This window comes from Mytilus edulis, chromosome 11, assembly GCF_963676685.1.
Source record: "Mytilus edulis chromosome 11, xbMytEdul2.2, whole genome shotgun sequence".
Classification (NCBI taxonomy): Eukaryota; Metazoa; Mollusca; class Bivalvia; order Mytilida; family Mytilidae; genus Mytilus; species Mytilus edulis.
Genome location: NC_092354.1, coordinates 28,806,929 through 28,834,612, shown reverse-complemented (window position 1 = coordinate 28,834,612; position 27,684 = coordinate 28,806,929). Strand labels below are relative to the sequence as shown.

At 34.0% G+C, this 27,684-nt stretch overlaps 1 protein-coding gene across 1 annotated transcript; it reads left to right on the top strand.

The window, feature by feature from the left end:
• Positions 1 to 609: 609 nt before the first annotated feature.
• Positions 610 to 4,264, top strand: LOC139494141 (nuclear transcription factor Y subunit beta-like). Its single transcript, XM_071282318.1, has 3 exons — positions 610 to 699; positions 865 to 1,392; positions 3,812 to 4,264. Exons 1-3 carry the CDS (start codon positions 610 to 612, stop codon positions 4,262 to 4,264), a joined length of 1,071 nt encoding a protein of 356 aa, XP_071138419.1.
• Positions 4,265 to 27,684: the final 23,420 nt, after the last annotated feature.

The following is a 27,684-nucleotide window of genomic DNA, read 5'->3' as shown; positions in this document are numbered from 1 at the left end:
GGGTGGGGATGACCCCCGGGGACCTCCCTTTAATTGCATTTGATTTGATTTATTGTCCCAATCAGGAATATATATGGTTTAGGGGTGGGGATCTGGATCGGTTACAAGATATAAGCATATTCTCAATTTGAAGGGTGTGGGGATGAACTCCCAGGGACTCCCCCTATATTTCATGTGATTTGTTTTATTGTCCTATAATCATTTCTGAAGACTGCATGTATCTACCACTTACAGTTTTCAAGTTATATTCATTTGAAATTTTTAGAAAATAAAATCCCATAGGGTTCTATAGTAAAACCCTCCCTTCTTTCTACCCCCCCCCCCAAATAGCCCTTAATAGACCCCAATGCACAAACGAAAGATTGATGGCTCACCTAGACATATTAGTCTACCATTTTACGAAATCCTAAGTCAATCTGACAAGCGGTTTTGGAGAAACGCTGCGGACAAGTTCATTTTTTAAAGTGGCGGAAGAGGAAGAGGAAGAGGAAGAAGAATAATAAAAATAATAAGAACTGACCAAAAACAATAAGTCTCCAAACTTTGTTTGGGAGACTTAATAAGCTAACAGAGCTTATTGAAAAAAAGCAAGCTAATGCTGGTACTGGTATGGACAATACCAATACAATTGACAGACCTGCATTGGCAGAGACCATACCTGGACATACACCCAACAGAAAAAGAAAACAAGCAACAAATGTGGGAATTCCAAGTGAAGCAAACAAGAAAAAAGAAAGATACACGTAGTAAAACTGTCAAAAAATCTAAAGGTAAGTGTAAATCTTGACTTGACATGATTAAACCACTGAAATCTCTTCACATGCTGTAATTCATTACTAAATATGCTCTTCCATACATCCTCAGATATCTCAACAAAATCCGTCGCACCAACCCGTTCAACAACCAATCCCTTTCCATGAGGAGCTACACTTACCAGTTACTCCACAACTTTCACAACAAAATGAGTCATGTGTACCACTCACCCAACTCTCTCAGCAAAATAAATGGCATGATATACCAGTTCATCAACAACTGTCTCAACAGAACCCATTGCAAATACCACTTCTTCATCAATTATCTCCTCAACAAAGTCAGTCATCTGTACAAGTTCCTAAACAACTTTTTCAACAAAATCAGTCGCTAGGTCATCAACAACAACCATATCCTTATAATTCTAACATGTATAACCAGAATCAGCCAAATACATCAAATGGACAGAATTCTTTTAACTATACGAGTATGCTCATGAACAACAATGACCATCAATTTCAACAGGACATACAAGTACCACCAATTAGACAAAGCCTAGAGACTGCATATAATTGGCCAATCTCCAGCCATACTAGTTCCTTCAGTGAAAGTGGGACTTCTATTGAACCCTTGATAAAACAGGTCATAAGTGATGATAAGAAGGAATATACTGGTGATCAAAGTCAAAGTCAATGTCATAAATGCTGTGACCAACTGAAATATCTAAAAAAAAGAAATTAAAGAACTGAAAAAGGACGTTGAAAAACTTAAAAAAAAGTCTAAGGTGAGGGCAAAACGTATTTGGCATAACGGTTTATCCTCTGCTGTTCTGTATTGAAACTTTACAATAACACTGTACAGGTTACACATAATTCAATTTATAATTTAAAGTATTTTTTTCAGATTGATTGAAGTACAAATACTTATTAGCACCAATGAATAAGATCCTTCAGTATAAGCACCAATGAATAAAATCCTTCAGTTGAGTGTTTTTCCTAGAAATTGTTTTATAGGATGGGTCTTGACTGAAAGAATCGTGATCATGACATTTGAAGGAGGGGGGAGGGGATAATGAAGAGTCATAGGGTATTAACTTTTTTAAGGAGAGTGGCCTGACGTTAATGTATAGGGACACCACCATGCATAAATCAAGAACTTGAGGGAAACACTGACCTCTTAACCTTTAAAACATAATCAAAATTGAAAAAAGGAACGGTAAAATATCAGTGCCCCCTTAAAGCAATATAAGCTTTAAAAATCACGTTGTTTTTTTTCATGAATTATAAACGAGATTCTTACTAAATGTGTATTTAAAAACGTAATTTTACTCGTTAAACGATTTAAAATATCTTCTTTTTGAAGTTTTAAGCGAAAATGTTCGACTTGAGTCGTTTGACATATATAATTTTGATGGTAAACGGTTAGTATGCAATGACCTCTTTCTTTAATCCATTGCGCATGCGTAATATCTCCGACGCACGTGCAATGTCTGACATCAATGTTTTGAAGCGAGGGAGAAAGCCAACATTGACCGATTCCGCTAAAAAAAAACGACGACGTACAGCAGTAAATGCAAAATGTAATAAGAATAGAATATATCTTGGTGCCCAGTATGATTGCTGGAGTGAGCTAAAATGTGCCCTTCGATTGCAATCACACGCTGAAGTGGCGAAGATTTTGCTGGATAGGTAAGTTTCTCGTGGTCTTGTTTATATTTACATTTCATTGTTATTAGCATCTTAATCGTAATTTTGTGATTAATAATGAATAAAAAAATAAATCAGGGAGCAGAAGCAAACCATTTAGTTCTAGAGAAACCCGTAACTTTCTCGTTTTCTGGCAAGTTGTTAACCGAAACGCAAGGCAAAATTTAAGGGGCCCCACGGAGGGATAATTTGTTATATGACTGTAGGACATCTTTTATAACTACTTTACAAATTATATGTATTTTTTTAGACAATTATTGGAACTCTCTTTCTGTTTTTAGATATTCTTCAACTTATAAATTAAAAATTTCTATAAAGAAAAAAGGAAACTAAAGGCTCTAAAGAGCCTGTGTCGCTCACCTTGATCTATGTGCATATTAAACAAAGGACACAAATGGATTCATGACAAAATTGTATTTTGGTGATGGTGATGTGTTTGAAGTTCTTACTTTACTGAACATTCTTGCTTCTTACAATTATATCTATAATGAACTTTGCCCATTAGTAACAGAGAAAAAAAAATTGACTATAAAGGGCAATAACTCCTTAAGGGGTCAATTGACCATTTAGGTCATGTGGACTTATTTGTAGATCTTACTTTGATGAACATTATCGCTGTTTACAGTTTATCGCTATCTATAATAGTATTCAAGATAATAACCAAAAACAGCAAAATTTCTTTAAAAATTGGAGGGCAGCAACCCAACAACCGGTTGTCCAATTCATTTGAATATTTCAGGGCAGATATATATTGACTTGATTAACAATTTAACTCCTTGTCAGATTTCCTCTAAATGATTTGGTTTCAGAGTTATAAGCAAAAATCTACATTTTACCCCTGTTCTATTTTTAGCCATGGTGGCCATCTTGGTTGGATGGCCAGGTCATCGGACACATTTTTCAAACAAGGTACCTCAAAGATGATTGTGGTTAAGTTTGAATTAATTTGGCCCAGTAGTTTCAGAGGAGAAGATTTTTGTAAAAGATAACTAAGATTTACGAAAAATGGTTAAAAATTGACTATAAAAGGCAATAACTCCTAAAGGGGTCAACTGACCATTTCGGTCATGTTGACTTATTTGTAAATCTTACTTTGCTGAACATTATTGCTGTTTACAGTTTATCTCTATCTATAATAATATTCAAGATAATAACCAAAAATGGCAAAATTTCCTCAAAATTACCAATTCAGGGTCAGCAACCCAACAACAGGTTGACCGATTCATCTGAAAATTTCAGGGCAGATAGATCTTGACCTGATGAACATTTTTACCCCACATCAGATTTCCTCTAAATGCTTTGGTTTTTGAGTTATAAGCCAACAACTGCATTTTACCCCTATGTTCTATTTGTAGCCGTGGCGGCCATTTTGGTTGGTTGACCGGGTCACGCCTAGTAGTTGTAACTCCCAGCCGGGAGTGGGCATTCAGCCATTCGACACCTCAATCTTGGATCAAGCGACCCACAGGAGAAGGGTCAGGAGGGAAGTACCTGGCCAGGAAGGACCTGTGGAGGATCCCACAGTATTGCCGGAGGTACCAGCAATACCACAAGTAAGTGATTTAAAGGAACAGGAGGAACCTGTACAGAAACCTGGAGAAGAGTCACTTCCTACTCCAAAGGAGCCTGCAGCCGCTCAAGAGGAAGCAGTCAAGGAAGTCGACCCTATGGCTTTCAAGAAGGTCATTCCAGATGCTTGGAAGGGGAAGGAGCACCCGTATGGACAGGACCATACAGTGGGTTCAAGGAAAGAACCTGGAGACTTAGTGACAGGGATGTCGCGTGCCCTGTCCCAGACTGTCCGGTGATAACCCGGCACTTGAGAGAGCATGCCCTAGCTGACCACTTGTCAGGGATGTTCCGTAGTAAGTTCTCCCAACAGATCTTGCAGGACAGAGAGTTCCAACATTTTAGAGGCCAGATGGTCATTCTCATTGCCAGATGGTTGACGGGGAGAGAGGATGTTACTGCTTCTGATTTTGTATCATGGCTGGAACTGGTGCTTAATATTTTAGGGGGATTTAGTAGAATAGCAGGTAGTTTAGATTAATTGGAAATTCAAGGGGAGCTTAATGAACTGACAGAAATAGAGATCTTTGTAAATTTTTGATTATTTGTAGTAGATTTAGTTTCTGTGTATTTTAGAGATATGTGATTCAGAATTAGGACAATTCTGAATTGTAGTTCCGAGTAACGGACATGAAATTTTTTTTTTTATTGTCTCAGGCAAATAGATGTATTTTTTAAATGTCATGTTTTTAGTGAAAGATAGATTTTAGAAATAACCCATTCGTGGTTAGGTAATTAACTTAGTATTTTGAATTTAAGGCATAAGGGGCGTCTTCAGTTGTCAGGCCTTTGTCGGAACTTATAGTTCCTCCTTTTTAGGAAGGAGGGGGGTGTTGTATCTTTACCCTAAGCCCCGGGTTCTCCCTATTAGGAGTAGACAACTGATACCATTCTCCCTGCCAGGAGTAGACGATGGACACCAATGGGCCTCTGGTTGGATACAGCGGATGTCAGAGCCTGCGCACGCCTGCAGCGCCCTCTTCAGCTAATGGTCAACTACAAGCTAGACGCATACGAAGATACAGTTTGCAACGCCTGAGTAATAGGTAATTACACAGTACTTAAGCCTAAGTCCTTCTTATATGCATAAAGTCCAGGTCGGGTCCTTTCAAGGGAAATAGTCTTTCCCCAAGACGAACACCACATTAATGCTTATAAATAAATACATAATTGAAGTTGAATTGTAATTTTCTGCCGTCGCTTCACTTCAAATAGTTGACCATATAGAAAGAAGACTAAACAGTTCATCGGCAGCAACAATCGCTATCAAAGTATTTAAAATATTAAAAGTTTATACATATTCTCCCTTTTCCTGCGACCGTGAACGTATTGTATTTCAGATAAATAAAAATAATTTAGTCACTTTGCGTATGAACGTTAGATGGTATGTGACTAGAGCGAATAGGAGACATTAAATTTTAACGATTCCGTTATCTCAATATCGATAAATGCCTGGTTGGGAAAAACCTCACAAATTTCTGAAATATAGTGAACTAAACTGTAACTTAAAGGAATTTAATTTGTGTGGGAAGATACGGTTCCTTCAAGATAAGATAGGTTAGATACATTTAACGACAAAATCATTTTTAGTGACTTTATTTCGGTCCAACGATTTACAGAAAAGAGCGACGAATTACAGAAAAGAACCGAAAAGAACCGAAAAGGACCAAAAAGAACCGAAAAGGACCGAAAAGAACCGAAAAGAGGATACATATATATTTATTGAATAAAGTTAAAACAATGTATTATATTTTTTTTATATTGTTAACAATTCTTCGTAATAATAAAATTAAATGCATAATTAAAAATTTAGATTGTGCATTTATAAGAATATGTGAATTTACAAAGAAGAAACAATTTAACATGTTTTTCTAGTTAAATTTTGTTTAATACATGTATGCTTAATTATTTATTTTTTCATCAAGGATTTTAATCACATCAACGACAACAATGCACTGAACATCAGGTTCATAAATTAGGACAGCATTTTAAATGTTTATACTAATACGCAGTAAAAATAAATGAAAAGCAAATATTATCTTACTATAAATGTTTATCCTTACATTTAATAAAAAATATTTCGTTTGTTTATTATTAAGATGTCAACATATTGCCCGGTGGCATTGGGTATGGTAATATAAAAAATATACATGTCAGCATCACCATTTCCTCTCGGATGTTAGATGTCAAAAATATTTGTTGCACGTGATTTAAACACGATAATCGTCACTTTAAAAAAAATAAAAAGGCTTGTTTCCTCACTTTTTTTCAAAATTACAAAAAATGGTGAGAGCACGTAGTTGTAAATCTCGATATCGAAAACAGTACCCTTGCTGTATCTGTAGTAAGGATTGTGAATGCACAGAATCCGTCCTCTGCTTTGGGTGTGGAAAATGGGTGCACAGTGGCTGTGTCGGCAAAGGAATGTCATCAGAATTAACAAAACAATGGGCAACGAGAGGACTGAAATTTTACTGCAAATTTTGCTGTTTTGATCAGGAAAGTTTTGACTGCCAGCAGTCCTTGTTAAGGTAAATATTTAGAAAATAGAATTATAAAAATATTGGACGAAAATTTCAAGTCCTGCTACATGTTAAACTTGCCAAACTTTACGAGATTCTTGTTTAGTTTCAATTTCTTAATTCGTAAAAACAAAGGGCTACATGGGAATAAAAGAAGATTTTTTAATAAAAAGAAATGACATCATTATTATATCGGATTATGATACTAAATTAGTATAGATGTCCCAATTATTATTTTTTTTATAGTCTGTTCGTTTCGTCTTTCATAGGAAATATAGATAAATGAAAAGCGCACCCGCTCTCGGTATAATTAATAATTGTTTACCTTATAATAAGCGTATAGATAAAGGGTGTGAAAAAATTAATGGCCTGTTGATTTCTATTTATTTTATCTAATAAACCACTTATATATGTAGATTAGCGAAACGATGTCCGATGGTGATAAATATTTGCCTGCGCTACATGTATCTATTATAGATAAGCTTGTTCATGAAGATAACGGGACCTTTTTTTTACGATTTCAAACCATAGACAAGTTTAACGTGTCAAAGTCATAATTAATGTGTATTAATTTAAAATGTAACACACTCACACACACACAACACAAACAAAGGCAAACAAATAGAACAAAGTACTCAAACTTATTAGTATTTATTCAATAATTACTGTTAAATTTCCTTCATGTTTTATATGATATTTTCTATTTTACGTGATATGCATATAATATATATACTCATTCGAAAAACTTTATAAGGAATTGTTGAAATGTTCCAACTAATTAAATTAGCGACCGAGATTGAACAAAACAGTGCATGTTTTATAATTTATAAAATTTAATTCATGTAGAACAATTGTTTGACAGTCATAAATTAATATTTCTTATTCACTTGTATATCGACAATGAAAATTTTATCTTGCTATATTATAAGGTAATACATGTACATTTAACAGAAACATATAATATGTCACTGATGAAGGTATGTCTTTTTGATAAAAAAAAAAAAAAAGAAGAAAATGAATGATATTACCGCATTTCGTTCTACATGAATTATATATGTATAAATTATAAAACAAGTATAAAATGTCCTGAATTTGCAAAAAATATTTGCCACTGGACGTTAAGCAACCAACAATCAATCATATTACCGCATTTCGAGACCGTTAATTATCTCACTTTTCAAGTTCAAGTATATATAAAAAGGACGAGAAAATTGATACTAATTTGTGCTGATGTTAATTTTTGGGCATATTTCAGGTTAGAATCTACATTGAAAGATGGAAACACCTCACAAATAACCAATACTGCTACATCTGAATCACTTTTATTGAAGACGTACGATATCAAACTACCGGAACAATCCAATCAAATTTGTCTGGAAAATGTCGATGAAGTCTCTGCAAATATTTTACGCGGTTTTGCGCCAGCGGTATTGGAAACCAGAACACCAATAGAAACTATAGGCGACGGCAACTGTCTTTATCGCTCTGTATCAACTGGACTTTTTGGAACGCAAATTTACCATCATCACCTCAGACTCCTGACTGCATTGGAAATCATAAGCAATAAACAGCAATACGATACCTCATCTAAAGGGTACACCGACAGGATTAGGGATAACCGTGTAGTAACCAGTCCATATGAACAGCTTGTCAGGAATGCCATAGTCATAGGAGCATATTCCGACATGCAACATATGTATGGGTTGAGTGCTGTTATAAACAAGCCACTTCAATCATATTATCCACCTTTGGTATCTTCAAACTACCATACAGAGCCATATCACAGAAAAATAGTTGGGAGAACTGTTAATGAAAGTGAAGAGGCTGCAGTAACAATAATGTGGACTATGAAAGTAAGACCACAACCATTCGCAGTGTTTGATCCAAACCACTGTGTACCTCTTTTGAGATTACATACACCGACTTCACAGTTCGTGGATCTGGACGACAGTAGTGATCAGGACCATACAAGCAACCAAAGAAATGCAAAAAACAACAAATGCAACAAAGAAGGCACTAACCAAGACTACGAGACAAGCATAGACCCCCACAACAGAGACAACAGCAGCCAACAGCACAACAAACACAGTGATACTGTCGACAGTACTGATGCTACATACAACAATGAAAGGTATGATATAAATACTTATTCAATGTAAAAAATGACATTGCAATATCAAAGGGTATCACTCAGTAAATTTCAACATTCATTACATCACATGATCTTGCTTCTCACGACAACGTCACACACTGCATGCACATAGTAACACGATTTAATTTGTGATAACTAGTAATTTCAAGGTTGCATTATAAAAAATAAAGAATTATAAGATTCGTTTGTATGGCTCCCCGTAGCGAAAGGGCCATTAATTTTTTACCCTTGTCGGTTTGTACGTCCGTGTTATGAAATTTATGTATTCAATACTCATTACCACATAAAACAGCCTTTGATTTATGTGGCGTTACCTTTACCGTTTAAGGGTGATGCCGCTTTTACACCATAATAAAATACAATTTCTAGCTATTTAGTTGTTCATCAAGTGAATATATATTGTTCAATTTTAAATACTAGTAGTATACTTGTTCGTGATGTGTCATCTGTGTTTTATGATACCATATGGCGCGTTGGTTCATTCTTTTCTTATTCTATTAAGACATGTATTTTTTTTACAGCATAAAACCAAAGACTGCAGACGAAACTGGTGAATCTGCAGAAAGAACTGTTACGGATATATTTGGTGAAAGTGATCCAGATGAAAGCAGTAGCAATACGCACAACAGTTCCCTTGATCAATCAGTTTTGTCAGACAATTTTAGTTTCTTTCATAACCAAAGGAGCAATGGGTCAGATGAGGCAAAAGAAAACCTGGAGAATGAAGACAATGACAGTTCAGATGACGCCGAAAAAGACGATTCTCTCGATGAAGTATCAAATTCTTGTATGTTTCAACCAGAAGAACAATTAAGATACGGAGAGTTTTTAAATTTAGAGGAACTTTTAAATAAACTGAAATCAAAAGATGTTAGACATGGTATCCCAGAAGGAAAGAAAGACAACGTATGTTTTACAATTGACAACTCCAGAAACATTGCAAGACGAGTTAATAACTTACGTAGTGAATTTTCCGATGACTGTGGGGTCTGGATTAGTTCATCTGGGTCAACACCTAAGACATATGTTGTTCAAGATGATGGTAAGCTAAAAGCTGTTGTATGTAGACAGGGTATATTTTGTACTGAAAAGCAAATAAACAAGAAGAAAGAATTCATTCCAGTGGATCCTCAGCCCGCCGATGAAAAAATCGTGGAAATCAGTCGTAGCTACTCCACTCTTAAGCAACAGTCATACAAGAAAAGAGTAACATGGGTCGGAAAAGCACCTCCTTCATTTGATATCAACTTCAATGCGGCTGTCGTGGAATATAAAGGCAAACACCCCGGTTTTTCTGCTCATGGCAATTCAAAGAAAGGAAGTGAATTCGTTCGAACTCCAGCACTGTTATTTGAAGAAATGGGAGAACTTGTGAAAACCATGCGTCCAAAAAATGCATATAATAAATTGTTAATCAACTGTAGTGATGAAGCAACCGGGCCTTCGGCACCAAGACAGATTCGTGACAAAAAATACCGCGATAAGAAGAAAGAAATTCGGAATATAACTGGCGTAACAGGAAACCGTGGAAATATGGCAGATAACATACAAACTATAGAAAATATGATGCAGAAAGGACACAGTTTAATTAAGCATGTGGCTCATTCTCCAGGTAAAACACCGTGCGTTATCCTGTATACGGAAGAAATGATGAAGGACGTTGTGAACTTGTGCTGCAGTGGACAAACTCTTTTGGGTTTCGACAAAACATTTAACATTTGTGACATTCATGTGACACCATCTGTTTTCAAACAACTTTCTGTCACAAAGATTGAAACAGGAGAACCGCCTTTATTTGTCGGACCCATGTTTTTACACGACTGTTCGCATTTTGATACGTATAGTATATTTTTCTCGCATCTTAAGACCAAACTCGCGGATGTGGACACCTCGGAATTGGTCATTGGTTCCGATCAAGAAGGATCTTTAGTTAAAGCCATTGTCAAAAGTTTTCCAGAAGCAACTCATGTATTATGTACACGGCATTTGAAACTAAACCTTTCAGAAAAGATGAAAAATGGAGTTGGGATGCACAGAAAGGAGAGATTAGATATCGAGCAACGCATTTTTGGAAGAAATGGCATATCTAATGCAGACGATAGTGCCGTTTTTGAAGAAAAGTGTGAAGAAGTCGAAGAATTCTGCAAGGAGAAATTTCCATCATTGAAAGGCTACTTTTCAACGGTTTTGAAGCCAGTCCTTAAAGGGAAAATATATGAGCCACAAAATGCGGGAAGAATTGAAAGAGAGTGGACTAACAATAATAGTGAATCGTACAATCATGTTCTGAAGATAGCTGTTGATTGGAAGCCTCAGTCATTAGTTGACTTTGTGATAAAGATGACAGACATGGTAGAGGCAAACTATAAAGATTTACGGAGAGCAGTGATCGGGAGAGGACCTTATACGCTTGCGAGCACACACGAACATTTTAAGATTGACAGGCATGTTTGGGCAAACAAAACTTTAATGGAAAGGTACAAATATTTTGCCAGGTTCCGCCGATACCGTATGAAGACCAAATTGGTTAAGTCAACAGATGGCAGACGAGTGGTCAATGAAGCTAGGTCGAAAGGAAAGAAGAAAGGTCAGAGGAAAAGGAAACTGGCTGATAGGACAACTACGCTAAAACGGCAACGCGTGCAGTAAATTTATTAAAAAAACAAACTGTGTGTAATTTAATGTATTTATATGTGTAAATATTTCTCAGTACTACCTACTTATACTTCTTGTTTTTCTTTTTATAGGTAAAATACACTAATAAACCTGCAGCACATAAGTCAATGTCAACACTAGTATTAATTGAATTATAATAGTACTAGTATATTGCTATTATTTTGTTTAGTGTTTCCTGTAGTATTATTTTATTACTCATATTAAATATCTATTGTCTGTGTATTGCATATGTTATTGTTTGTATGCTATATGCCCTTCTAGGGGCCCTTATTTGGTGAATAAAAAAAATATTTTCTATTTTTCTATTCTATAAGTTAGGCATCCTACCCTACCAGTAATTTCCACATACATGTGAGTTAAAATTAGTTCTGTCACAGTATAAGGTTTTCAATGATTAAATGCAATTTCCTTATTTCCTTCTATAACAAAAAAATCGATATCCTTTTCGGTTCTTTTCGGTCCTTTTCGGTTCTTTTTGGTCCTTTTCGGTCCTTTTCGGTTCTTTTCTGTAAATCGTCGCTCTTTTCTGTAAGTCGTCGAACCCTATTTCGGTCCAACGATTTACAGAAAAGAGCGACGAATTACAGAAAAGAACCGAAAAGAACCGAAAAGGACCAAAAAGAACCGAAAAGGACCGAAAAGAACCGAAAAGAGGATACATATATATTTATTGAATAAAGTTAAAACAATGTATTATATTTTTTTTATATTGTTAACAATTCTTCGTAATAATAAAATTAAATGCATAATTAAAAATTTAGATTGTGCATTTATAAGAATATGTGAATTTACAAAGAAGAAACAATTTAACATGTTTTTCTAGTTAAATTTTGTTTAATACATGTATGCTTAATTATTTATTTTTTCATCAAGGATTTTAATCACATCAACGACAACAATGCACTGAACATCAGGTTCATAAATTAGGACAGCATTTTAAATGTTTATACTAATACGCAGTAAAAATAAATGAAAAGCAAATATTATCTTACTATAAATGTTTATCCTTACATTTAATAAAAAATATTTCGTTTGTTTATTATTAAGATGTCAACATATTGCCCGGTGGCATTGGGTATGGTAATATAAAAAATATACATGTCAGCATCACCATTTCCTCTCGGATGTTAGATGTCAAAAATATTTGTTGCACGTGATTTAAACACGATAATCGTCACTTTAAAAAAAATAAAAAGGCTTGTTTCCTCACTTTTTTTCAAAATTACAAAAAATGGTGAGAGCACGTAGTTGTAAATCTCGATATCGAAAACAGTACCCTTGCTGTATCTGTAGTAAGGATTGTGAATGCACAGAATCCGTCCTCTGCTTTGGGTGTGGAAAATGGGTGCACAGTGGCTGTGTCGGCAAAGGAATGTCATCAGAATTAACAAAACAATGGGCAACGAGAGGACTGAAATTTTACTGCAAATTTTGCTGTTTTGATCAGGAAAGTTTTGACTGCCAGCAGTCCTTGTTAAGGTAAATATTTAGAAAATAGAATTATAAAAATATTGGACGAAAATTTCAAGTCCTGCTACATGTTAAACTTGCCAAACTTTACGAGATTCTTGTTTAGTTTCAATTTCTTAATTCGTAAAAACAAAGGGCTACATGGGAATAAAAGAAGATTTTTTAATAAAAAGAAATGACATCATTATTATATCGGATTATGATACTAAATTAGTATAGATGTCCCAATTATTATTTTTTTTATAGTCTGTTCGTTTCGTCTTTCATAGGAAATATAGATAAATGAAAAGCGCACCCGCTCTCGGTATAATTAATAATTGTTTACCTTATAATAAGCGTATAGATAAAGGGTGTGAAAAAATTAATGGCCTGTTGATTTCTATTTATTTTATCTAATAAACCACTTATATATGTAGATTAGCGAAACGATGTCCGATGGTGATAAATATTTGCCTGCGCTACATGTATCTATTATAGATAAGCTTGTTCATGAAGATAACGGGACCTTTTTTTTACGATTTCAAACCATAGACAAGTTTAACGTGTCAAAGTCATAATTAATGTGTATTAATTTAAAATGTAACACACTCACACACACACACAACACAAACAAAGGCAAACAAATAGAACAAAGTACTCAAACTTATTAGTATTTATTCAATAATTACTGTTAAATTTCCTTCATGTTTTATATGATATTTTCTATTTTACGTGATATGCATATAATATATATACTCATTCGAAAAACTTTATAAGGAATTGTTGAAATGTTCCAACTAATTAAATTAGCGACCGAGATTGAACAAAACAGTGCATGTTTTATAATTTATAAAATTTAATTCATGTAGAACAATTGTTTGACAGTCATAAATTAATATTTCTTATTCACTTGTATATCGACAATGAAAATTTTATCTTGCTATATTATAAGGTAATACATGTACATTTAACAGAAACATATAATATGTCACTGATGAAGGTATGTCTTTTTGATAAAAAAAAAAAAAAAGAAGAAAATGAATGATATTACCGCATTTCGTTCTACATGAATTATATATGTATAAATTATAAAACAAGTATAAAATGTCCTGAATTTGCAAAAAATATTTGCCACTGGACGTTAAGCAACCAACAATCAATCATATTACCGCATTTCGAGACCGTTAATTATCTCACTTTTCAAGTTCAAGTATATATAAAAAGGACGAGAAAATTGATACTAATTTGTGCTGATGTTAATTTTTGGGCATATTTCAGGTTAGAATCTACATTGAAAGATGGAAACACCTCACAAATAACCAATACTGCTACATCTGAATCACTTTTATTGAAGACGTACGATATCAAACTACCGGAACAATCCAATCAAATTTGTCTGGAAAATGTCGATGAAGTCTCTGCAAATATTTTACGCGGTTTTGCGCCAGCGGTATTGGAAACCAGAACACCAATAGAAACTATAGGCGACGGCAACTGTCTTTATCGCTCTGTATCAACTGGACTTTTTGGAACGCAAATTTACCATCATCACCTCAGACTCCTGACTGCATTGGAAATCATAAGCAATAAACAGCAATACGATACCTCATCTAAAGGGTACACCGACAGGATTAGGGATAACCGTGTAGTAACCAGTCCATATGAACAGCTTGTCAGGAATGCCATAGTCATAGGAGCATATTCCGACATGCAACATATGTATGGGTTGAGTGCTGTTATAAACAAGCCACTTCAATCATATTATCCACCTTTGGTATCTTCAAACTACCATACAGAGCCATATCACAGAAAAATAGTTGGGAGAACTGTTAATGAAAGTGAAGAGGCTGCAGTAACAATAATGTGGACTATGAAAGTAAGACCACAACCATTCGCAGTGTTTGATCCAAACCACTGTGTACCTCTTTTGAGATTACATACACCGACTTCACAGTTCGTGGATCTGGACGACAGTAGTGATCAGGACCATACAAGCAACCAAAGAAATGCAAAAAACAACAAATGCAACAAAGAAGGCACTAACCAAGACTACGAGACAAGCATAGACCCCCACAACAGAGACAACAGCAGCCAACAGCACAACAAACACAGTGATACTGTCGACAGTACTGATGCTACATACAACAATGAAAGGTATGATATAAATACTTATTCAATGTAAAAAATGACATTGCAATATCAAAGGGTATCACTCAGTAAATTTCAACATTCATTACATCACATGATCTTGCTTCTCACGACAACGTCACACACTGCATGCACATAGTAACACGATTTAATTTGTGATAACTAGTAATTTCAAGGTTGCATTATAAAAAATAAAGAATTATAAGATTCGTTTGTATGGCTCCCCGTAGCGAAAGGGCCATTATTTTTTACCCTTGTCGGTTTGTACGTCCGTGTTATGAAATTTATGTATTCAATACTCATTACCACATAAAACAGCCTTTGATTTATGTGGCGTTACCTTTACCGTTTAAGGGTGATGCCGCTTTTACACCATAATAAAATACAATTTCTAGCTATTTAGTTGTTCATCAAGTGAATATATATTGTTCAATTTTAAATACTAGTAGTATACTTGTTCGTGATGTGTCATCTGTGTTTTATGATACCATATGGCGCGTTGGTTCATTCTTTTCTTATTCTATTAAGACATGTATTTTTTTTACAGCATAAAACCAAAGACTGCAGACGAAACTGGTGAATCTGCAGAAAGAACTGTTACGGATATATTTGGTGAAAGTGATCCAGATGAAAGCAGTAGCAATACGCACAACAGTTCCCTTGATCAATCAGTTTTGTCAGACAATTTTAGTTTCTTTCATAACCAAAGGAGCAATGGGTCAGATGAGGCAAAAGAAAACCTGGAGAATGAAGACAATGACAGTTCAGATGACGCCGAAAAAGACGATTCTCTCGATGAAGTATCAAATTCTTGTATGTTTCAACCAGAAGAACAATTAAGATACGGAGAGTTTTTAAATTTAGAGGAACTTTTAAATAAACTGAAATCAAAAGATGTTAGACATGGTATCCCAGAAGGAAAGAAAGACAACGTATGTTTTACAATTGACAACTCCAGAAACATTGCAAGACGAGTTAATAACTTACGTAGTGAATTTTCCGATGACTGTGGGGTCTGGATTAGTTCATCTGGGTCAACACCTAAGACATATGTTGTTCAAGATGATGGTAAGCTAAAAGCTGTTGTATGTAGACAGGGTATATTTTGTACTGAAAAGCAAATAAACAAGAAGAAAGAATTCATTCCAGTGGATCCTCAGCCCGCCGATGAAAAAATCGTGGAAATCAGTCGTAGCTACTCCACTCTTAAGCAACAGTCATACAAGAAAAGAGTAACATGGGTCGGAAAAGCACCTCCTTCATTTGATATCAACTTCAATGCGGCTGTCGTGGAATATAAAGGCAAACACCCCGGTTTTTCTGCTCATGGCAATTCAAAGAAAGGAAGTGAATTCGTTCGAACTCCAGCACTGTTATTTGAAGAAATGGGAGAACTTGTGAAAACCATGCGTCCAAAAAATGCATATAATAAATTGTTAATCAACTGTAGTGATGAAGCAACCGGGCCTTCGGCACCAAGACAGATTCGTGACAAAAAATACCGCGATAAGAAGAAAGAAATTCGGAATATAACTGGCGTAACAGGAAACCGTGGAAATATGGCAGATAACATACAAACTATAGAAAATATGATGCAGAAAGGACACAGTTTAATTAAGCATGTGGCTCATTCTCCAGGTAAAACACCGTGCGTTATCCTGTATACGGAAGAAATGATGAAGGACGTTGTGAACTTGTGCTGCAGTGGACAAACTCTTTTGGGTTTCGACAAAACATTTAACATTTGTGACATTCATGTGACACCATCTGTTTTCAAACAACTTTCTGTCACAAAGATTGAAACAGGAGAACCGCCTTTATTTGTCGGACCCATGTTTTTACACGACTGTTCGCATTTTGATACGTATAGTATATTTTTCTCGCATCTTAAGACCAAACTCGCGGATGTGGACACCTCGGAATTGGTCATTGGTTCCGATCAAGAAGGATCTTTAGTTAAAGCCATTGTCAAAAGTTTTCCAGAAGCAACTCATGTATTATGTACACGGCATTTGAAACTAAACCTTTCAGAAAAGATGAAAAATGGAGTTGGGATGCACAGAAAGGAGAGATTAGATATCGAGCAACGCATTTTTGGAAGAAATGGCATATCTAATGCAGACGATAGTGCCGTTTTTGAAGAAAAGTGTGAAGAAGTCGAAGAATTCTGCAAGGAGAAATTTCCATCATTGAAAGGCTACTTTTCAACGGTTTTGAAGCCAGTCCTTAAAGGGAAAATATATGAGCCACAAAATGCGGGAAGAATTGAAAGAGAGTGGACTAACAATAATAGTGAATCGTACAATCATGTTCTGAAGATAGCTGTTGATTGGAAGCCTCAGTCATTAGTTGACTTTGTGATAAAGATGACAGACATGGTAGAGGCAAACTATAAAGATTTACGGAGAGCAGTGATCGGGAGAGGACCTTATACGCTTGCGAGCACACACGAACATTTTAAGATTGACAGGCATGTTTGGGCAAACAAAACTTTAATGGAAAGGTACAAATATTTTGCCAGGTTCCGCCGATACCGTATGAAGACCAAATTGGTTAAGTCAACAGATGGCAGACGAGTGGTCAATGAAGCTAGGTCGAAAGGAAAGAAGAAAGGTCAGAGGAAAAGGAAACTGGCTGATAGGACAACTACGCTAAAACGGCAACGCGTGCAGTAAATTTATTAAAAAAACAAACTGTGTGTAATTTAATGTATTTATATGTGTAAATATTTCTCAGTACTACCTACTTATACTTCTTGTTTTTCTTTTTATAGGTAAAATACACTAATAAACCTGCAGCACATAAGTCAATGTCAACACTAGTATTAATTGAATTATAATAGTACTAGTATATTGCTATTATTTTGTTTAGTGTTTCCTGTAGTATTATTTTATTACTCATATTAAATATCTATTGTCTGTGTATTGCATATGTTATTGTTTGTATGCTATATGCCCTTCTAGGGGCCCTTATTTGGTGAATAAAAAAAATATTTTCTATTTTTCTATTCTATAAGTTAGGCATCCTACCCTACCAGTAATTTCCACATACATGTGAGTTAAAATTAGTTCTGTATTTTTGTTATATCTACTTTACGCTTTACGTGACTCTGCATTTATGTATGCGTCATACTTTGAACGACAAAATTATTTTATATCTACCTGTGCGAATTTCCAATGCGCTCATTTACACCAGTACTGAAATTCTTCCATTCTTCGTGGGTAGATTTTACATAGATAAATATAATCGTATAATATAAGCAAAATGAGGATGTTAAATTTGATGTCTGCCTTTTTTGTGCTTCTTCGTTACATTTTTTTTTATAGTGATTAAGATGATAACACAATGTTGACTGATGTACCCCTGTTTTCAACATTTTTACTTATTGTGTCTGTTTGTTTTGTTCACACATCGTTGACAATGTAATGGAATTTGATGCGACTGTCATACAAGTGAGAGGTTTAGCTAGCTATAAAACCAGGTTCAATCCACCATTTCTACACAAGAAAATGCCTGTACCAAGTCAGGAATATGACAGTTGTTATCCATTCGTTTGATGTGTTTGAACTATTGATTTTGCCATTTGATTTGGGACTTTCCTTTTTGAAATGTCCTCGTAATTCAGAATTTTTGTGTGTTTACTATTTACAAGTCATTAGTTCAGTCTGTGATCTTGAAAATAATTACTTTCTTATAAATCGTGTGGAGTTTCTTTACATATACCATGTTTTCAATTTACCGAAACACAAGCTATGTTTTTAAAGTACAGAAGCTGTATTTATCCTTTGACCAAGATCAAATTAATAGTATGTACCTTTTCATTTATTTTACCTTCCCCTGTCAGTGTCCCATGTATGTTTTGCTTGAACAGTCCTCAGTAGGTTTCAAGTTTTAATAAGCTTTTACAAAAGATCTTGACATTATTAATAAAATCTGGAACAACTTTCAATTTAGTTTTCTCGTTTGAATTGTTTACATTGTCATATCACGGACTTTTAAAGCTTGACTATGTGGTATAGGCTTAGCTCATTGTTGAAGACTATACAGTGATCGAAAGTTGTTAATGTCTGTCATTTTTGTCTCTAGTGGACAGTTGTCTCATTGGCAATCATACCACATCTTCTTTTTTATAATTAATATTATCAATTTTCTTTATGATAAAGAGGTCCCAGTTCCCTCTTTCTGTAAATATTACAAAATAACATTAGCATATCACACTTCATACAAAGAAAGATAATATCAAACATTTACACACTGGTTAAAAATATCTAGAATCTTAATGAAATTTAAGCTTCCGTTTAAAAAAGAATATGACTGCTACATATCATTATGTACTTAGTACAAATTTACACATCCAATACTTGTGAAAGATCTCACCTTTTAATGTTTACAGTTTCCGAATCCTTTATTTCCATGGCATTGATTCTTTTCTTCTGCAACTCACAGAGAATCATGTTGCTACTGCTAGATGTTGTTGGTTGATTTTGTTCGGCAATAAACCCAAATGAATACTTATTTGGGGTCAGCTGTTCAATTTCGTTGTCTACTTCATTTGTGTTTAGAAAATGAACCCTGTTCTGGAAAAGTATATTTCCGGCACTTTGATTTTTTTTTTTAATGGCAAGCCATTCTAAAAATTGTCACACACATCTCCAAAGCCCTCATATTTAAACCTGTTTGTAGCATTATTCTTAATAATAAAAAGACACTCCACGTGTTCTTTATCATGTGTTTGTAACTTTCCACCAATTCTTGTGAGCTCTTTTATCAGTCTAGTCTTTTTCATTTTCTCTGTTTTTATTAATCTGTCCTCAGTTTGGTATTTGCTGAGAGTCCCAGGTTTGGGTTTTTTTTATAGGCCATAGCCTCTACTTTGTCCTTCATAAGCTGTACTCCAAACATGTCTGCCTCGTTCCCAGAGCTGCAGCTATTTCTACGGTCTCCTTCTATCATTGTTGTTGTGTGTCCTGAAATTTACCCAAACATCTAAACTATTTTAATGATAACTTTGTTACCTACTATTTTTTGCATGATTATTTTAAATGTTTCTACCCTCAGGGATTTTACATGTTTTATACATCATGAAAACATTGTACACAGACATTATCATTTTGACAAACAGTGCATTTCTGTTTCAAGTTGCATGTCTATGTTGTATTTTGTATACTGTTGTTTGTCTTTTTTTTTCTTTTCATTTTTTTGCCATGGCATTGTAAGTTTATTTTTTTGCTTATGAGTTTGGATGTCCCTTTGATGTCTCTCGCCTCTCTCTTGCATTTGCTGTACTCTTCTAATTGTATATGAACTGTTAACAGAGATATGTCTCGCCTTTTTGTAATTTTGTGAATTTGCCCATGTTTCTGAAGACGTTTAAACATGCTAAAAGTATAAAATAATGAGCTAGTATATATAAATTCACTTCTTGAAAAGGCTACAAAAATAAAAGAACTGTATAGTACTTATTCCAAAAAACCAAAATGAAATAGAAGTAATAAAACAAAATGCACATCCTGAAAAGAACTGCAACACTTGTGTTAAATTTACATGCTTAAATGATAATGAATATTAATAAATTTACAAGCAAGGCTTTTTTTGTAATTCTACCTCATTTTAAATTAAAGTCTGATAAATACAAATATCCAATTGCATTATTTAAATCAAATGTAATTTGGATTTCTATGAATTTGATTATTTATAAAACCTTGGATCTTAGAAAAAAACACCAAAGTAACATTATTTACCATTTTAAAAAAAATCCAAAACATTTTATTTATTAAACTCCAAAGTATGGAAAAAGAAATGTACACTGAAAAAAGTTTTAGTGGTGCAATCCTTTTTTCAAATATATATATATTCATTATATATTTTACAGAAGACATACCTAATTGAAATGTCTAAAACCCGTATTCTGAGTCTGTCAACGTATTTCAACTTGACAATTATATGCCGGACAATAAGTGTTAAGATTACAGACAATACTACTGCCAATATTGGGAAGATGACCATTTGAGCTGGAAGGACAATCTCATCCATGCCTTAGCTATTAAAAAAAGAAACATGCATAGTATCAGTCATGCATTTATTTTGCATTTTTTATAGTATGCTCATTAGTTCAAACAGTACACAAAAAAATATAAAAAAGGGGGGAGGACATGCTTATTTATTACATTAATCATGTTACTTTTCGTTGGAGACCAAATTTCATGGGTACAGGAACACCATGTATTTTAATGTTCAACAAATTACAAACTTTCTATAGGAATGAGTGCAGACTTTTCCCCAAAAAAAATAAAATATTCATGAATATGCAAGTTTTCTCAAACCAAAACCACAAAAATTGATACCCATGAAAAAAAGTAATCTATAGTAATCATTTTATCTGAATATACACAACATGCACAATGTATAAACTTTTCAATCCACCAAAAGTAATACATCTGTTTCACAAACCATGCCTCTTTTGGGGAGACAATAATATTCATAGATATTTAGTTTTGTTTACAATACTTGTTCTTAGATATGATCTTTAGGTTTCATCTTATTGAGAAATAACTTGGGAATGTAACCAGTATGTATACACATTGTCATAGGGAAATTTTAGTTCTGATGGTCAGCAAAAGAACCATTCAAATTTTTCGGTGTGTGTACAATATCAAAACCCACACAAGAACAAAAATATACTAATCTACAAAATAAAAAGATCTATCATTTTTACATGGTAAAAGTTCTTGATATATTCCATCATATTAATTCTTTTTTTTATTTTTCACCACAGCCAATACATTCAAAAGTTTCCTGTCTAAGCAGGTATCTACATCAACTAATCCCATCATGACTCTGAAAAAATTACATAGTTTTCTCAATTTTCTTGGGATAAACCAAATTAAATGTGTATACTGCCCCAATATAGGTGATGAACAATGATAGGAAGTTATCACAATGAGCGATGGTCTGTGATTCTATTTCCATTATTGTGTAGTCTTGGTAAAAATTATACATTTGAATAACATTTATTCCAAATTGATCGATTTATAAGGAAATAACATTTATTCTTTTGAAGTATACAATGAATGTTTGTATTGTCATCTGAGAGTTTCAATTAGCTATTCCTCTCTTCAATTCCGATGCCTCGTGTTAAGAGAGTGCCACGCTTTTTGCACATTAAGAACCCTTGCAACAACTTTTTGAGGGTCCGTAGGTGGCCTGTTGCAAGGCAAAATTGATGTCCCTATCCAATATACCCTCATTTTCCAGTGGCAGTCCAAATTTCCCAGACCATCATCCCAGAAGGCCTCTATTGTATCAACCTACCTATTGTATTTATTGTGAATTTGTTCTCGTCCTGAATATGCATGAAATATTTGCCACTGGACGTTAAGCAACCAACAATCAATCATAGTTGTATATAATAAATTGTACATATCAAATGTCAATATCACTATGTCTTTTGTTTAACTTAAGAACAAGGGCAACTCCAAGTGTTGGTCTTCTTTGAAGGTCTAGGGTGTTTCTTGGGCAGACATGCACTGCATCCACTGGTTGCAATTACCCTCACACTGCACCCATTTCTTCTGGCGACCGTTGGCATTGTCTTTTTCATAAGAAGTCTTGCAGTATCTGCAGGTTGTTAGGGAACTGCTTTCTGTCACTTCTTCAACTTCAACAATGACTGGTACTCATGGTCTCTAGTAGGTCTATGGTTGTTTCAGACAAACTCGGGTGATCGTCAATAAGATCAAGTACTTTCAAAACCAAGTCGTTGTCCATGGTGGCTATGGGATCTTGTTCATCAGATGGTGTTGTTGCATTAACAGTGACAGGTGGTGGTGATAATTGCATTGATGTTTCCTCTTCTTGGTGCGTCACTACGGTATTGTCCACAAACACCGGAAGTTGTTTAAGTCCCCCAGGTAAAATGCAGTTTGGCTGGCTGTCTTTTGGTAATCTTTATGGGTGATGGCATCACTGGGTTTAGTCCAAACTGGTGTTGGTTGTCATCTGTATAGGTGAGTCTTTCTTCAATAGTATGTGGTTTGAGACCACCAAGCTGATAAGCAGAGTACAAGTCATCTGTGCTGAGAACGAAAGACTTTTGTAGATCGTTGTCTACAATCTTCATGAATACAAAGCAGCCTGTTAGAGTGCTGAATTCTTGAGCCTTCATGAACAAGGTCTGCTTGCGGCGATTCTTGGTGTTGGTACGAAGATGCTTGTCTTCTTGGTAACTAGCTGTAACTACCTTCTTTTTGCTGAAATTAAGAGAGATAAATGTTATAGAATATATTGGAGATTGCAATACATTTACAATACAATTAATTATAAAACATAATAAATACTGTTCCTCTGCATAAAACCTTTATTCTGTAAACGTTCAGTGGCAATTATTTCATGAATTGGAAATATATAGAAACGATTGATGTTGTTTGTCAAATGTCCAGTGAAAAATATTACATGCATATTCAGGACTAAATGATGTCAGGTTTACTTTCATTGATATGTCATGTTGAAACTATGAGCAATACACAATTAAAATTAATCACACGTTCCAGATCTAGTGTCAGAAAAGATGAAGATTCTATGTGTTTCATATATTTATCTTAATATTCGTATGAGAAAAACAGTAACTTGTTGCTTTACACTGTATTTGTTAATTAATAAAAAAAAAAACCGAGAAAAAAAAACGACACAAATGTACTACATCCAAAAAAATAAAAGTATAAATACTTACTTTGTCTTTGGCATATGTACTGTTGTACACGGAAATAAAGGAATATTATGATGTTTCTACGTTATAACAAGTTATGAGATCAGATAGCTTATGGAAATTGATGAAATTCAATTGCAGTATATATAAACAAATTCTTAATTGTCTTAAATTTCTCAATTAACTTGAGTGAATGCAATGCTGTTCACATTAAATTAAAGCTTGGGCTTGAGATAATAACTTTCACAAGCCGGGATCAGCTATCAATGAAAACAAAAATGAATAAAACTTCAAAGACTGTTACAAAACAATTTTATTAACTGAGTTATTTATTTTACATATCAATTAATTATCAAACATCAAACATGATAATTAACCAATCTGATCATATTAATTAACATTTGAACACCAGTGTATTTACAGCGAAATAGATAGACCAACATTGTGAAAAAATAATTGCTCAATTATTCAAATGAATATACAACACAACACTTTACTTTAATAAAATACTTTATTGTTTTACCAATTCAATATATATATAGGATTTAAATATATATATTTTTTTAATTTTAAAAATTCCCGCCAAATGAAACTAAAAATTCCGACAAAATTATCTCCCTTTATTGACGAAACTGCATGATGGGATTGAAAACTCGCAAAACCGAGTATACCTGATTTTCCGAGTTCGACCTGACCTGGTCATAGAAGTGAGATGTTTAGCTAGCATTAAAACCAGGTTCAATCCAACATTTTCTGCATAAGATGCCTGTACCAAGTCAGGAATATGACAGTTGTTATCCATTCGTTTGATGTGTTTAAACTTTTGATTTTGCCAATTGATTTGGGACTTTTCTTTTTGAATTTTCCTCGGAGTTCAGTAATTTTGTGTTTTTACTTTTTACTACAGTATCTGCAATAGGAAAACCTTTGTATAAGTACACCATCATAATTTGGTAAATTTTCTTTTGCAGTTCACATTAAGTACTATTCTATTTTAAGTGAACAACTTATTTCTGTTTAATGATATCATTATTTAAAATAATTTACTGATGGCAACCTTTGGGTTATTGTGTTAATTAATTTTCAATGCAAGGATTTTGTGAAAAGATTTGGGTAAAAAATAATGTAATGCCAGAGTAGGATTTGGTGACAAATTGTAACACATTCTTCATTTTGTAAAACATTGGTATGACTCACTTATAATTTCGAACAGGTTTTAGTCACCAAAGGCATGTTTAGTCATTTTCCCTTTTATGTTCATTTCAGACATCAGTTTACTGGTAAGACATCTACAAAGATAAACAAAAAAAAAAGAAGAAAGAAATGAAGTTTGAAGTGCATTATCTCCAAATGTTCACCATTACTTCTATATGAAATAATAAAATAAGTTTTACAACGATACCATATTTGCGAATTTTTTCTATCGGTTAAACCCCACAAGAGTCATATTTTTATTTTTATTTTAGCAGTAGAAATTTATCCTACAGATTCCAACCCAATCGATGGCTTTATTAATAAATTTCATCCTGAAACTCCTAGTTTGGAAAACTAACAAACTAATGATACTTGAACACCAAGACCTTGAGTCACTCATCTTGAAAAACAATAATGCACAACAACCATCTCGGGAAACAATAATGCACCACAAGCACCGAGATCTTTACAGTCATTCATCTTGGGGAAACAATAATGAACCACAAGTGCAAAGATCTTTAGTCGCTCATCTTGGGAAACAAAAATGCATCACAAGCACTAAGATCTATAGTCACTCATCTTGACGAAAAATAATGTATCACAAGCACCGAGATCTTTACAGTCACTCATCTTGGGGAAACAATAATGTACCACAAGTACCAATATCTTTAGTCACTCATCTTGGGGAAACAATAATGTACCACAAGTACCAATATCTTTAGTCACTCATCTTGGGAAACAAAAATGCATCACAAGCACTAAGATCTTTAGTCACTCATCTTGACGAAAAATAATGTATCACAAGCACCGAGATCTTTACAGTCACAATAGGTGTTTCCAGTACACGATCGACCCTAGAATTTTTTTCTTTCTGAAAAATAAATTTTCAAACTAGCAAATTTTGAGGATTGTGATGATCATGATGATTGTGAAATAAATAATTAAAATCATAGATTTCTGTCATCAGAAGCATCATTTATAGCAAAAGTGCAAGAATTCACAACAGAATTTATCACATTTCCTGAGGTGTGCTTTAAAGTCTGTCTTCAAGTAAAATTTACTGGCATTTAAACTGTCCTTGCAGTCACGCAATTCTACTTGCACTTCCTCATCAACAACATAGTTACCCATTTCCTTGACTGTTGTTAACAATGTCTCATATGATGCACCACCATCAGCGGCACAATTGTCGAGGCCTTTCAGGTTTGTTCGTCTTGAAGATGGACATGCATTTAGAATTTTGAATAAAGTGGATCTTGATAAAGGCAGGAATTCAGTTTCTGTACAAAATTTTGTATACACGTTTATAAGAGTGGCATGACATGCAGTTCTCACTACTTCAGGTATTGTTACTGTATTTCCATTGTCCAACTTCATTTCCTTTACACCAAAGGATGAGACCTAGAAATCAAAAAAGGTTTAAGCTATTATTAGATAATTCAAGAACCTTAAAGAGAAAACTCGCATTACCATGCCCAAATAATTGTCACTAGTCAAACAAATCTTATCAGATTCAATAGTTGAAAGACTCATAACTCATACAAAAAGTTAGTTGATCAAAATCTGTGTGTGTATACAAATCTTAACAAAAAGTCCTAATCATCTATAAAGTTTCATGATATTCTGTTTTATGGTTTCAGAGAAGTTTCACTGACCAACAGTTGCAGTTGCAGCTGAATATTATGAGCCCATTTTCTCATAGAAAAAAAACATTTAAATATCTAAAGTATCTTAATCAAAGTTTGATTAACAAAATCATAGTGTAAGAGCACTATTTTCACAAAATTATACCCCTGCATCTTGCAAAGTTCATGTTATTGTATTGGAAACCCCAAAAATCAATTTAAACAAAAACAAAAAAGGAGGTGCACCATGGCATTATATCATAAAGAATCTGAGAAAGTTTCATTTCTTTCAGATAAGTGGTTAATAAGGAGTTGCAGATACAAAGTATCTGAGACGAATGGACAGACGAATGAACGGACGAACAACAGATTGATGGACTTCCCTATCACTATATACCCCCGCTTTTTAGGGTATATTTGAACACAAATGGACACATACCTGTGTGGATAATATCTGGCATTCTAAGAGTTGCATAGAACTCACTAAAATGATATCCCAACTACCCATAAACTTCAATAAACTAAATTAGTTTCAATTATCTCTCTTGAAATATTTTTGACCAGGTTTTTTTCCCTTTATGCACATTCTCGGATTATGTACTGCAAGTGTGTAAAGTTTCATCAATATTGATCAAGCTGTTAATAAGAAGTTGCACTTACGAGACCTGTTACTACATATTGCAATATTAAACTCAATAGTTCAATTATCTCCCTTGAAATAATTGGACCAAGACTAATTTCCCTCATGCATATTCTCAGGTTGTGTACGGTAAGAATATTCAGTTTCATCAATATCAATATTTTTTTACCTGCTGAAATGATGGACTGAAGAAAAAATCTAAGGCATGGTCTAACTTGTCTTTATCCATCCTATGTCGAAAGACTGGGAGCTGTTTAGGTATTATAGCACCTGAATAAAAGCAAATATTTTTATAAATCACTAGTGGAAAGACTTAAGACATTTTATTTTCATAACATTTTAGTTTGCATATTACTGTTTAGTTAACACATTCAAAACAATTTATTCTGCTAAAAGGTATTCATATGCTTACTTACCACATTTTGCAATTTCTTTTTTTTTATGATAATAACATTTGTATCAATGAATCAATAAACAAAGAATGATGATAATAATCAAAAGGAGTAAGTACTTGGACTAAATATGATTAAAATCATTCTCTGAATGTGA

Bases quoted from the DNA above. Each gene is read 5' to 3' on its own strand.
- LOC139494141 (XM_071282318.1), top strand. From the start codon at position 610: ATGGACAATACCAATACAATTGACAGACCTGCATTGGCAGAGACCATA. The intron at 700-864 runs GTGGGAATTCCA...ATACATCCTCAG, and splicing joins AAAGAAAACAAGCAACAAAT to ATATCTCAACAAAATCCGTC. The intron at 1,393-3,811 runs GTCATAAGTGAT...TTCTATTTGTAG, and splicing joins TTGAACCCTTGATAAAACAG to CCGTGGCGGCCATTTTGGTT.